An 11,793-nucleotide genomic window follows, 5' to 3' on the forward strand; every position below is an offset into this window, starting at 1 on the left:
ACTCCGTAGAGTTAGGTGGCTTAGAAGTAGACCTAGCAAAATGGGCCAGACTCGAATGATTCGATTTGAAAAGGCTGATCCGAGACCCGAAAATGACCTGATAGCTTGTTTGACCTGAACACAACCTGAAGCCCAAATTGACCTGACCCGGCCCAAAGTTGACCCGAACATTGTCTGACCCAATGTTAACCCGACCCAAGGTGACCCAACCCGAAAAGACCGACTCATATTTGACCCAATTGACCCGTTTTGCCAAGTCTAAGAAGGGATGCATGACTGCATGAGTAATGAAAATTTAAATATATTTTTTTCGATCCAAGTCCCCTAATTATACCATTCTTCGATTGCTAATTACTACGCAATATAATTTATTTTTTGGGGATGTATTTGAATTTTCAAGTTAGACACGGGCGATATATTATTTTCTGAGTGAGAATTAGAGTAGAAAATACTCCGTAGAAAATAATTTTGTTGATTTCACATTCATTTAAACTTATGGTTCTATCTACTACAAATCGTAAGTAAAGGGATTTGATTTCGCGATACAAATATAACAGGACAATTAACACTTTCACGCTTTTATATTCGGAGTATATAAGCACCAATTCAATAACTTATTCCAAATCATATTAATTTTAATAAATGTACAATTTATTTTGTGATTTAAGAATTTCTCATGCTATAATCTAAATTGGGTAAATTTCACAAGATATTTTCACTAATTAATTGTAAAAATGAGCTTATATTTGAACATCTCGTTAGAATATTTTGTTATTTTCCTTCCTTATTTACATTATTAATGAATCCCTATCTAAAATATCATTATTCATTATATATTTGATTTTAAAAAAATATAGTATCATTATATATTTGGAGTATAACGTAACTATGGCATTTGATTATTCTGCAACGCAAACTAGGGAAGAAATTGATATTTCCGAGTCTTTAACAAACTCCTGATTTTAATACACTCTTTCTGAAATAAATGCAAGTGTGGAAACAAAATTTGTAATGTTCCCATTTATAACCAATTTAAATTCGGGCATTATAATATGTGCCCTAAAAATACACATTAACATGTCGTATTAGGAAAGATCCGTAAAATTATTTTATAAAGAATTAAAAATGGACTCATTATTTCCATTTTTAATGAAATAATCTTGATAATCTTTCCACGTATGACTTATTAATGTCTGCTTTTAGACCTAGGAACAGACGTTCGAAAATCCGATTTAAATCAAGAACTCCACTATAAATTACCCCTACTCTAAAACCAATTCTAAAGCACTAATCAAAGCTAAATACATAAAAAAAAAAAAAAAAAAAAAAAAATACTAAGAAATTAAAAATTAATTAAACACAAAAAAATGAACAAGTTAATTGCTTCAGTAGGAATTGCATTTGCAATTCTTAATTTGATGCTATGCGTTCAAGTAACATATTCGAGGGTTTACTCAGTCGGAGACGGGTGGTGGGCACCAGATATTGACTATTCGAAATGGGTCAACGGAAAGAACTTTGTTAAGGGCGATATACTTCGTAAGTTTTCTAATATTGATTACTCCTTTCGTCTCAATCATTTATTTTAATTATATATTATATATAATTTTTTTATTTAAGTATATATAATCCGTAATCTATAATTCGCTCAAGACCTAATTTTATGATTTTTTTTATGTTAAATGAGTTACAAAAGAATTCTTTTCCTGTAAGATAATACAGATCGTATAAATTTCGTTTAGAAAAGTTAAATTAAATTCATACATATATTTTTATAAGTTCAGATCTATAAATTCAGTTTAGAAACGTTTAGACTGTATAAATTCGGTCTAGAAAAGTTAAGTCTAAATGAATAGGGTCTTAGGAGAAAAGATTATAAACTTGGGTTCTCATGATTACTCATTACTATACAACCTTTTACCTAAGTCGTAACCATTAGGCAGAGGCAGAGATATATTTAGATTTTTAATTTTAATATATTTTCAAATGTGCAATCTTGGGAAATATTGTTTGGTAATTGAGACCAAAATGATTTTGTTTCTCATTTAAACAATATGATTTATTGATGCTAACAAACAAGGTGTCAGGATTTGGTAAAGTTGATAATGAACTTTATATTGTGGTATGCAAATTCTTGTTTCAAACGAGTCATTTCCGTCTGATGCAATAAGATGAGATTTTGAGATTATTTTATGGTTAAATATGACCTTAATGATCCAGTTAATGTTACAGCTTAGGTTGGCTACTTTCTCTAAAATTAGTCACATTTGGCTCTAAAGTGACGGAAATGGCACGTCTGAAGCAAGATTTATTCTCGTTAATTAATATGTCTCACTATTGTGTCTCGCCTCCTATCCCGTTTCCTTTATCTTGCAACAGATCATGTTCATTCATATAATAAAAACCGATAGCAGATTCTATTAAACTATACCGAGTTTTAGTACCACACTCTCATTGTCTCGCATGCTTTTATGAGAGGTGATACTGAAACTCGACACCACTGATAACGCAAACTCATTTTCCTTATATTAATTCTTTTAGTTTGTTTAGTTTATAATTTGATGTAATGTATTCCCCTAGTATTTCAATATGGAGAAGGATATAGTGTGGATGAAGTGACAGAAGAAAATTTCAAGAAATGCAACGCAGAAGGTTCAATATTCACAGCATTTGATGGCAACACTTCAATACCACTCAATAAGCTTGGTATACACTATTTTATTGGTGGAGCTTTTGAAGAATGTGATAGAGGAATGAATCTCACCATTGTTGTTAAAAAACACAAACTTTAGAGAGTCGGTCTCTCGTTATTGAGAGATCTCTCACATGATGAGGAGAGGAAGTTACTTAATTTCTATTTCCTAATTTAGTAGGAGACGGTCACTAACGAGACCTTCTGGAAAAAAAAAATCAGGATGATTTTCTATATTTGAATTGTTCTTCTATAAAATTTATGTTATTTAATAATATTATTAATAATGTTATGTACCGAATTATCTATTTAACAAATTAAGTGGGTCTTTTTATGTCCTTGATTATTTTTTAAGCTCTCCCTCAGGAGTTTTAAAGGCTCTGTGCCCATCTAAAGCACATGCTATGAGACCGACCTGGAAACAACGGTTTCTGAGAGCTATTGTTATATTCACTGGGCTCGAACACGAAACAACTTTTAAGTTAGAACAATCCCTTAATAGTTGGTCTAAATGAGTTATTTAATGTCTATAGATAAGTTCAATTGAAGGGGTTTGAGATGGGAGGGGTATTTTGGGTAATTATTAAAATTGTGGACGATAATTAGAAATTTGTTGACGACAAATAACAATTGGGTTCTAAAGAGGGTATGTTTGATAAGTACTGAAATTTGTAACTAAATTTGGTGGGCTGTATCAGGCCCAAGTAAATAGTGCAAGACATGGGAGAGACTTGAAGGTCCAATAGCAAGCTATCATGATGGTCCTTGACTCCTTGATTCTTCCCAAAAATTAATTTAATATCGAGTCAGCCATTAGTCCACATATATCAGATATTAAACCGATAAGAAGTTGAGAACAAATACTTCTCTTAGCCAAATGGCCGAGAAAGGTATAAATCTGTGTTACTCAGACACGCCGACACGTGTCGGTGTCCGACACGTGTCGGTGTCCGACACGTGTCGGCGTGTCGGACACGGCCATTTGGAGTGAATTTTCCTGTTTTGTGGTCTAAATTGAAGTGTCGAAGTGTCGTGTCGTGTCGGACACCGACACGTGTCTGACACGCGACACGGCACTTAAGTGAAGTGTCGGAGTAACATAGGTATAAATTGATACTATTCTGCCTGTATTTCCTTCGTATAAGCGAGAATTTTACTGTAGCTAATTAGCCCCATTTTCAATTAGAAGTAGCGAAATGTCGATGCATTTTCATTAGAAGCGATCCAAGAAAGAATGCTTAAATTCGTAACATAAAAGGTAACATTGCGTATATCTGACCCTCTAATCCGCCAGACCGGAAAGCAAATCTACAGACATTTGATAAACTTTTTTGAAGAATACCGGTGAACATCAATCCGATTTGCAACAATTGTACCCAAATGAGTACATAAGTAGATCATTTTCAAGACGATATCCAATACAACAAATACAAAACCGCAAAGTGTATCCAACACTAAGCAACTAATCAAAGAATCATGTCGGAAAGCTACAACAACATGTCGGAAAGCTCCTGTCCTGCTAGTCTTCGGACGCTTGTACAGCTTTACCCATATTTCCGTCACAAGAGCAATATATAGAGTGTTCGTTACTACTATGATACATCAAAAATATATGGAGAGACAAAGAAGGGCAAGTCAACAAGAAGCTTCGACAAGCGGACAAGCCTCTTTCTTTGCTATTCATAGTTGGTATGTGCATCAGTTGTTCATCTCATTGACGATGGGTGCCATCTCTTCATAATATCAAACATGATCTCGTTCCACGTATCAATTGGTCCAGGCAAACACCAATGCACACAATCATTTTGAACCCGTTCCTTGATCCCATCGGCAAATGGGTTAGGATACATGTAAGGACCCGGATGACCGTCGGGCCTTAACATCGCCAATTTGGTCACATCCAATGCCGCTACCCTAACATTAGGTACGATATTTTGATCTCTGTTCAACAAAGCCTTAGCGTTTTCTACTTCTTCTACCTCGACTTTCCTCATATTAGCATCCATACCTTCAAGAACCTTCTCGCTTTCCGTGAATGGCTTTGTTCTAGGGCAAGCTCCGAATTTATCCCAGTCTCCTTCAAAATGGTGCGGTGAGAATGTGGTAACAATCACGTCAATTTTATTGCCCTGTAAATTCTTTCGGTCAACTATTCCCTTGAGAGTGGTATTAAATGCCTTGCCAAATACGTCAAAGAACTCAACCTCGGTACAATTCTCACCCTCAACATAATGGCATCCAAGCACTGAATCCCCGTCAAAATACATAGCAGGATGTAAATACCAATGCCCAATCGACAATACCACCATATCAATCGTATCTAAGTCAGAAGCCCACCTCTCATCAACAGAATCAAAGTACAATTTGTTATGATTCAACTTTCCATCATTTGTTTTCTCGAAACCTTTAACAAGGAACGGTGACCAATATATAGAAACATTGGCATTATGAGACGGGAAATGCCATCTCCTAAACTTATTATCATCCCCATTTGTGTACACCAAATTAGGCGGACTAACAGACGATAACATGCATAGCAATGATTCTAACTGATTTCTTGCCATAGAATCCCCTACAAAAGCCAAGTGTTTCCCTTCAATAATCCGTAAAAACAATTCCGGATCAAACCTTTGAAGATCACACTGTCTAGGTCTCCATTTCCAATAAAGATAACCCGTATCAGGCCTCCCATGGCCCATGCAATTCTGCCCATCCTTAATTGTTCCACAACTCGAACCATTGTACAATGGACCCTTATCGTCTTCAACCCATTCTCCATTAGTGTAATCACAAGTTGACGGTGTTTCAATTCGCTTACTTTCCTGCAAAATCTCGTTTCCACTTTCCTTTTCTGCTAAAAAAAGATGAATGAAGCAAAATCTTTAATTGCCCTCCTTAGATCTAGAGCTGATTTAGCTGTAATTTTCCGAAATTTATTGATCTAGAGTGGTCTTATGGCATAACCCTCAAACAGAACAAAAGGTAAAACAGCAAAAGATCTCACCTTTAGTCGATAACGACGCTGATGAAGGTTCGACTTCATGTTCTTCAACTTCATGTTCATCAACTTCATTTTCTGTTCAAAACAAAGCAAATTTCACAGCTGCCCATGTAATTTAAAGTACAAAAATTGCAGAATACCGGAACTACTGAAACTACAACATTCATTTAATCACAGAGATCTACAAAAGATCTCACCTTTAGGATTCAAAACCCGATTTACAATCTCCTCTTCTGCTTAATACACACACCACACACAAAACTGTTTGTCAATTTCAAAACTCCATTACTCCTTCCATCTCAATTATTTGTTTATATTTGATTAAAATAACCCCGTTATAAGGTAAATAAATGATCCAGACCAAGGGAGTATTATTTTTCAACAACAGAAAGAAAGCTAAAACAAAAGATCTCACCTTTATAAGGCACTTGGTTAGAATCAGATTCCCTATTTTCAGTTTCCTTTTCTGCAACAAAAATTGACCAACATCTCACAAGTGTCCTTAACAATTCCAAAATTTACGGGTATATCAAATTATCGTACACTCTAACCAATAAGAAAATTGAAATTAACAACATTGCGCATACATAACTAAGCATAATCTAACTTAATACAAAAGGGTGTATGATGACATAGTACACTCGAAATATCTAACAATTTTTCAGATCTAAAATCAGTCAAAAATACCAAGAATTCAGCAAAAGGATACTCCTACAACTAAGCATTAATTAAAGAACAACATTTCACAACTTCCATAATATAAAAAAAACAACAAAAGATTAAATGAAGTTGACTTTATATTCCACAAACTAAAAAAAAACTCAAAAATATCCGTCTTAAACATGAAACGGGTGAAACAGGTAGATAACACAAAAAGTATAATGCCTAGGAAATGACAATAAACTAGTCTCATATGTGCGTTTTAAATTTAAGACGGATACGGCCGTAATGAAGATCATTACCTTCAGGAATCAATGGAGAATCATTAGAGAAGTGATTAACAGAAGTAGTATGTGGAAAATGAGATGGGTACAAGTAAAATCTAAGAAGAACAATAGGAAGAATTGCAAGAAGAACATAAAGTAACAATTTTTTGGTGAAAGATTGAGGTTTTTGAGATTTCCAAGAGTTAATTGAAGTACCCATTTCTTGTTTTTTCTTGGATTTTTCAGGGTTTTTATGAATGGTTTCTGCTAAAGTTTTGAGCTTTCTACATACAATGCTTAAGGAAGAGAGACCATATCTTTTGTTCATCCTTTATTAATGGGGAAAAGTTGTAATCATTAGCTTTAATAAAGGTAATTATGAATAAAAAACAAAGGTGATTAGGAATAAATAAATAAATAAACAATTTTAAAAACATACTTGTAGGTGATTAGGAATAAATAAATAAACAATTTTAAAAACAAAGGTGATTAGGAGTAATACTTTTTTGTTATTAGGAAAACCGGTGGAGGTTGAGCTTTATTCAGTTTAGTTTAGAAAAACTCAAATTAATTGTAGTTTAGTTTTATTTAATTCAATCCAATTCCGTCAAATCACTTAATCTTAATTCATTTTAGTTTAGTTTAGTTTCTGTTAGCGAAAAAGAAAAAAGGTTTCGGAATGCATGGTAAAAATGATCGGAAAAGTTTGGAACTTTTAGTTGAATTATTTTCCTCGTTCTAACTTACTCCCTTCCATCCAAATCAAATGTAACACGTCTCCAATATATGTGAGGAGTATTATGTTGAAGTGTTACCTTTAGAATTTAGATGAGAAGGAGTATTATTTTCATTACTAGAATGTCCGTTGAAAGATATTTCACTCTTAATTTTGAATTTTGATTTCACCGCCCATTAAGTGGATGATTTTGAAAGTATATTTGATTATGCGTATTAAAGAAAATAATGAGATGGAAGGAACACTAATTTACCTTGTTTAAGGAGATTGAAATTGTACTAGAGCAACACTGTGACAGTTAATCATGTTTATATTATTGAAAATTAGTTACACTATGATAGATTAATAGATAATATCTTGGAGTTTGTCATAATGAGCTAGAGTATTATTTTATTTTTTTTAAATGTGATGAAAGCGTTAGAAAGCCAAATGTTGGTATTTAGGATCGGTATATACCATCTAACGAGATGTCATAAGTATTTACTTCAATCTGGTTGCAAATAATTATTTCTTGCTCTGCATAGTTTTATAACAGATAATAATTATGAACCAGTTAATTCAAACTGGACCAAGTGAATTTGGATTCAACAACAATGCATGAATACACACATTTTTTTTTTAACTAAAGCCGATATAAATCGATTCACTATAAAAGTTATCGAGATCTATTAAGTTTATATGTTAACTTGAGACAAACCATGTTACCTCCAACTTCAAAAATACATTTTGGATCTAGTTTAATGCTAGTGATTAAACCTTCCACTAATACAAAATGAATATAATTTGTACGGACTAGACGGGCATTATTGTTAAGACCCTTAATTATGTGCACATCGCAATCGGAATAAATGACTAGGGAAACATAAACAGCACGAAGACGTGATTGCTCGCTCGCACATCACCGACTCTCTACGCGCCTCCCTTCCTTTTCATTAATTACTAAATTAAATAAATAATATAATTATTCTTAATTAGTTGAATGCATGTATATTTGTGTGGTCCGCTTTTGGATTATAGACACGAATTCTTACCTAATTGACGGTCCATAAATATACCCATTTATTTATGTAGATGTGTTGACTTGTCTTTGAGTAAATTTGGTCCTATACACCTTATATGATTTGTTGAACATAAAAGATTTTTTTTTTTTTTTTTTTTTAACTCCACTATTTTTTTTAATTACAATATTCCATTTTCTTGTGACTAAAATCTGATAAAATTGTAACGACACACGAGCATATTAACATGACCAGCACATGAGAATGGTAAATATATACTATGTATAAATGAAGAAATGGAAAAAAAATGCGAGATTGACATAATTTTACTAATAAAATATACTTAGATGCAGTCGTGCAGATGCCAGCTAGTTTAAATGGTGAAATCCAGAGAACTTTTAGTCATAACTTAGGTTCAAACTCCGTCAACAATATATTTAGCCTTGTGGTTCTTTTGTCATAAAAGTTCACAAATAACGGTATTGCATATTTTATTTATTGTCTATAGCATAATTTTATGATGATGACGAATTCTTTAAATAAACAAATGATTGAAATGGAAAAAATAAGTACTTGTTTATGACTAGGGTTGTGCATCGGTCCAAAATCGAACCGGAACCGGAATCGACAAAAATCCCGGATCAGAAAATTTTTGGTCCAAAAATCTGGATCGAACTCGTTTGCCCGAATTAAGTAGGTCTACAATATTTGTTTAGATAATATTATTAGAAAAAAAAAATCATATAATAATAATTTCGGTCCCGGTCCGGTCCACTCCATTTTTCCGGTTTGGACCGAATCTTGCTCACCCCTATTTGTGACTGCAAAATAAAGTATGGATCTAACTATCAGCCCAAACACTGTTTGAAACAAATGGTCCTTGAAAACCTTTTTTTCTAGCCCATATTTATGTGGGCCGTATAACTCTTTAATGTCATACTTGTAAGTTGTAATGACATAGGGGCGATAGGGCTATAAGGGTGAAGTATCAACCATTAATGAATCTCAAAATCTATGTCGATTCGAGATTTCGAGATCACTCGTCAATATTATACTCCGTACAACGGTTTTTTTTACAAGTACTTTTACTTTAATCTGAGTTTATACAGAGTAGTTTTTTTCGGATACGGTTCTATTTTATACTCCCTCTTATATACAAAAAATGTATATAAGGTGACCTAACACACTACTAATAATAATTTACGTGCACAAACTTGTGCCTAATCAATTAATTTTGGCATGCGTCCAATTACTAATTGATTTTATGCAAATTATGTGGTACAACAGTTGTACGTGCAACAGGATAAATATGGTCACTATTTATTATTAAATGGTTATATTAACTGGGTTTTTCTAAAATGTGTCCTAAGGGCACATGTTAATAACCTTAAAATAGTAAGATTAACAATATATTCTCACTAATTATGGTAACAATGAGTTAATACTTGAATATCTCATGAGAATATGTAGTTAATCTTACCATATTAAGGCTATTAACATGTGTCCTTAGGGCACATTTTAGAAAAACTCATATTAACTAAAAAATGGTCACTTTTTAATCAAAAAACACGGACTAAGACTGTCGTACAGTAAAATTGCCGTCAATTTTATAACGTAACATTCGCAGACTTGTAAACACGGATAATCTTTTCACACATTTGTTCCTTTTGGTACAGACCATAAAACACATACTTCCTCCATTCAACTCCACTTTACCTATTTCATTTTTGTACACTATTCACAATTGTGTATTCAATTTCGATTTTCTCTCAATACGTAAGTGGAAATATATTTATGTGGGATCTTATTTTATTCGTCTTTACGAATACATTAAAAATATCTAACTTTTATAATTTTTGAAAATACGTAGCTAACGATATTTAGCGCGTAAAACACGCTTTGGCAAACGTGAAAAAGGAAAGTGGTAGAGTGGAGTTGAATGGAGGAAGTACATTAGTTGAGCACAAATTCTCATTGAAGACATGACATATTCGTCACAAGCTGAAGACGGATACCATTTTACCTCACAATGTACCCACTTTTTCTCGCTCTGCAACACTATTCATGTGGTCTCCTTTCTCCACTAACTCATTTTGTTACCATTTTATCTCACAAAATATCCGTCACAAATGGTAACCCGTCAAAAGGGAGACCAATTGTTAGTTGAGTATGAAACTAGGAATAGTCATAATTTTAGTACAAGTGTATAACTACAAACCAAAATTGTCAAGCTTGTAAGACAAAGACTACTCCATATATCACACCCTTCAATTCCCTCTTATCATTATTCTCTCTTTATTTACTTTCCAATTATTTTCATGGCTTTATTTTTTTGTTTTTAGTAATTAGTAAACTTAGATATAAGGGGGCGGAAATTTCCAGCAGAAAGCAAATTACTAATGTGATAAGAGTAAATTAGAAAAAATTCGAAAATTTGAAGTAAAACCTTTAATTGTTTTATTATTCAGTATGTTATAACAGATGCGAGAAAGATAGATAAAAACGTAAAAGAACAAACAAGTAAAACAGACAAAATGATTTACGTGGTTCACTATTGATGTGATAGCTACGTCCACTAACAGAAGGGAGAGATATTTTATTGATACTGAGGAATTACAGATTTCGGTTTCAGAATACATAAATTATGACATGCATGAGTGCTAGGGTGAGATAAAAAGAGTGACCCTCGTGATTAGGGCAGAGTACGGATCGGGTATTTGATCCAAAGTGCTAGTTCGGATCAGATATCCGTATTAAAAATCCTGAAGTTAGATATCCAATATCCAAACCAAATGTTTCGGATATCCAATGTTCGGGTATCCAAAATAATCGGATCGGATGCGGATATCCATACTTTAGAATTTACTTTAAAATTAAGTTTGAAACACGATTATATTCATAGTCTTACATGATGATTTTTTTTAGTATTCTTATTCCAATATTCTCGACATAAAATTTAAGTACCACCTAGATATTTCTCTAATATTTTAAACATTAATTAAGTTGTTGTATCAAATAAAATTTTATTTTTCTCGAAATTATACTAGAAAACTATAGTTTCGGATCGGATTGGATATCCAAATGTTTTAATTCTAATATCCATATCCAAACCAAAACCAAAACCAAAACCAAAGATTTCGGATGAGATATCCAAACCAAACTTAACTTTCGGATCAGATATCCAAACATTCGGATTAGATTCGGATCGGATATCGGATCAGTTTGGATAATCGGATTTTTTGCTCTGCCCTACTCGTGATAGTCATTTGAAGTGACAAATTTGCAATTCTTAAATTCAAGGCATTATTATTTAACTTAGCATGGGACGACCGTCCGTACTAGCCTCCACCCGGCTCCACCACTAATACTCTATATATGATATATCACACCCTACCTTTAATTCCCTCCTTTCTTAAAACACATTATTTCGTATAATTTTT

At 33.1% G+C, this 11,793-nt stretch overlaps 1 protein-coding gene, 1 long non-coding RNA gene and 1 pseudogene across 3 annotated transcripts; 1 reads left to right on the forward strand and 2 right to left on the reverse strand.

Annotated features, from left to right (window-relative positions):
* The first annotated feature begins 1,281 nt into the window (after positions 1-1,281).
* On the forward strand, positions 1,282-2,993 carry LOC141602331 (uncharacterized). The gene is made up of 2 exons (XR_012524411.1): positions 1,282-1,539; positions 2,581-2,993. It is a non-coding gene; the product is annotated as an uncharacterized LOC141602331 (long non-coding RNA).
* A 383-nt stretch (positions 2,994-3,376) lies between these two features.
* Positions 3,377-3,586, reverse strand: LOC141604273 (U2 spliceosomal RNA; annotated as a pseudogene).
* Positions 3,587-4,015: 429 nt separating this feature from the next.
* LOC141598646 (xyloglucan O-acetyltransferase 1-like) lies at positions 4,016-6,957 on the reverse strand. Of its 2 annotated transcripts, none has more exons than XM_074418355.1 (5): positions 6,656-6,957; positions 6,109-6,159; positions 5,891-5,926; positions 5,697-5,768; positions 4,016-5,543 (listed from the first exon to the last, which is right to left on the reverse strand). In XM_074418355.1, the coding sequence occupies exons 1-5, from the start codon at positions 6,945-6,947 to the stop codon at positions 4,399-4,401; spliced, it is 1,596 nt and encodes a 531-aa protein (XP_074274456.1). In that variant the 5' UTR covers positions 6,948-6,957; the 3' UTR covers positions 4,016-4,398. The 2 variants fall into 2 exon arrangements, with proteins under 2 accessions (XP_074274456.1, XP_074274455.1); XM_074418354.1 differs by having other exon boundaries at positions 4,016-5,546.
* Between the last annotated feature and the right edge of the window lie 4,836 nt (positions 6,958-11,793).

Source organism: Silene latifolia, chromosome 9, assembly GCF_048544455.1.
Source record: "Silene latifolia isolate original U9 population chromosome 9, ASM4854445v1, whole genome shotgun sequence".
NCBI lineage: Eukaryota > Viridiplantae > Streptophyta > Magnoliopsida > Caryophyllales > Caryophyllaceae > Silene > Silene latifolia.

Bases quoted from the DNA above. Each gene is read 5' to 3' on its own strand.
- LOC141598646 (XM_074418354.1), bottom strand. From the start codon at position 6,947: ATGAACAAAAGATATGGTCTCTCTTCCTTAAGCATTGTATGTAGAAAG. The intron at 6,160-6,655 runs GTAATGATCTTC...TTTTTGTTGCAG, and splicing joins TTCTCCATTGATTCCTGAAG to AAAAGGAAACTGAAAATAGG. The intron at 5,769-5,890 runs GTGAGATCTTTT...TGTTTTGAACAG, and splicing joins TCGGGTTTTGAATCCTAAAG to AAAATGAAGTTGATGAACAT.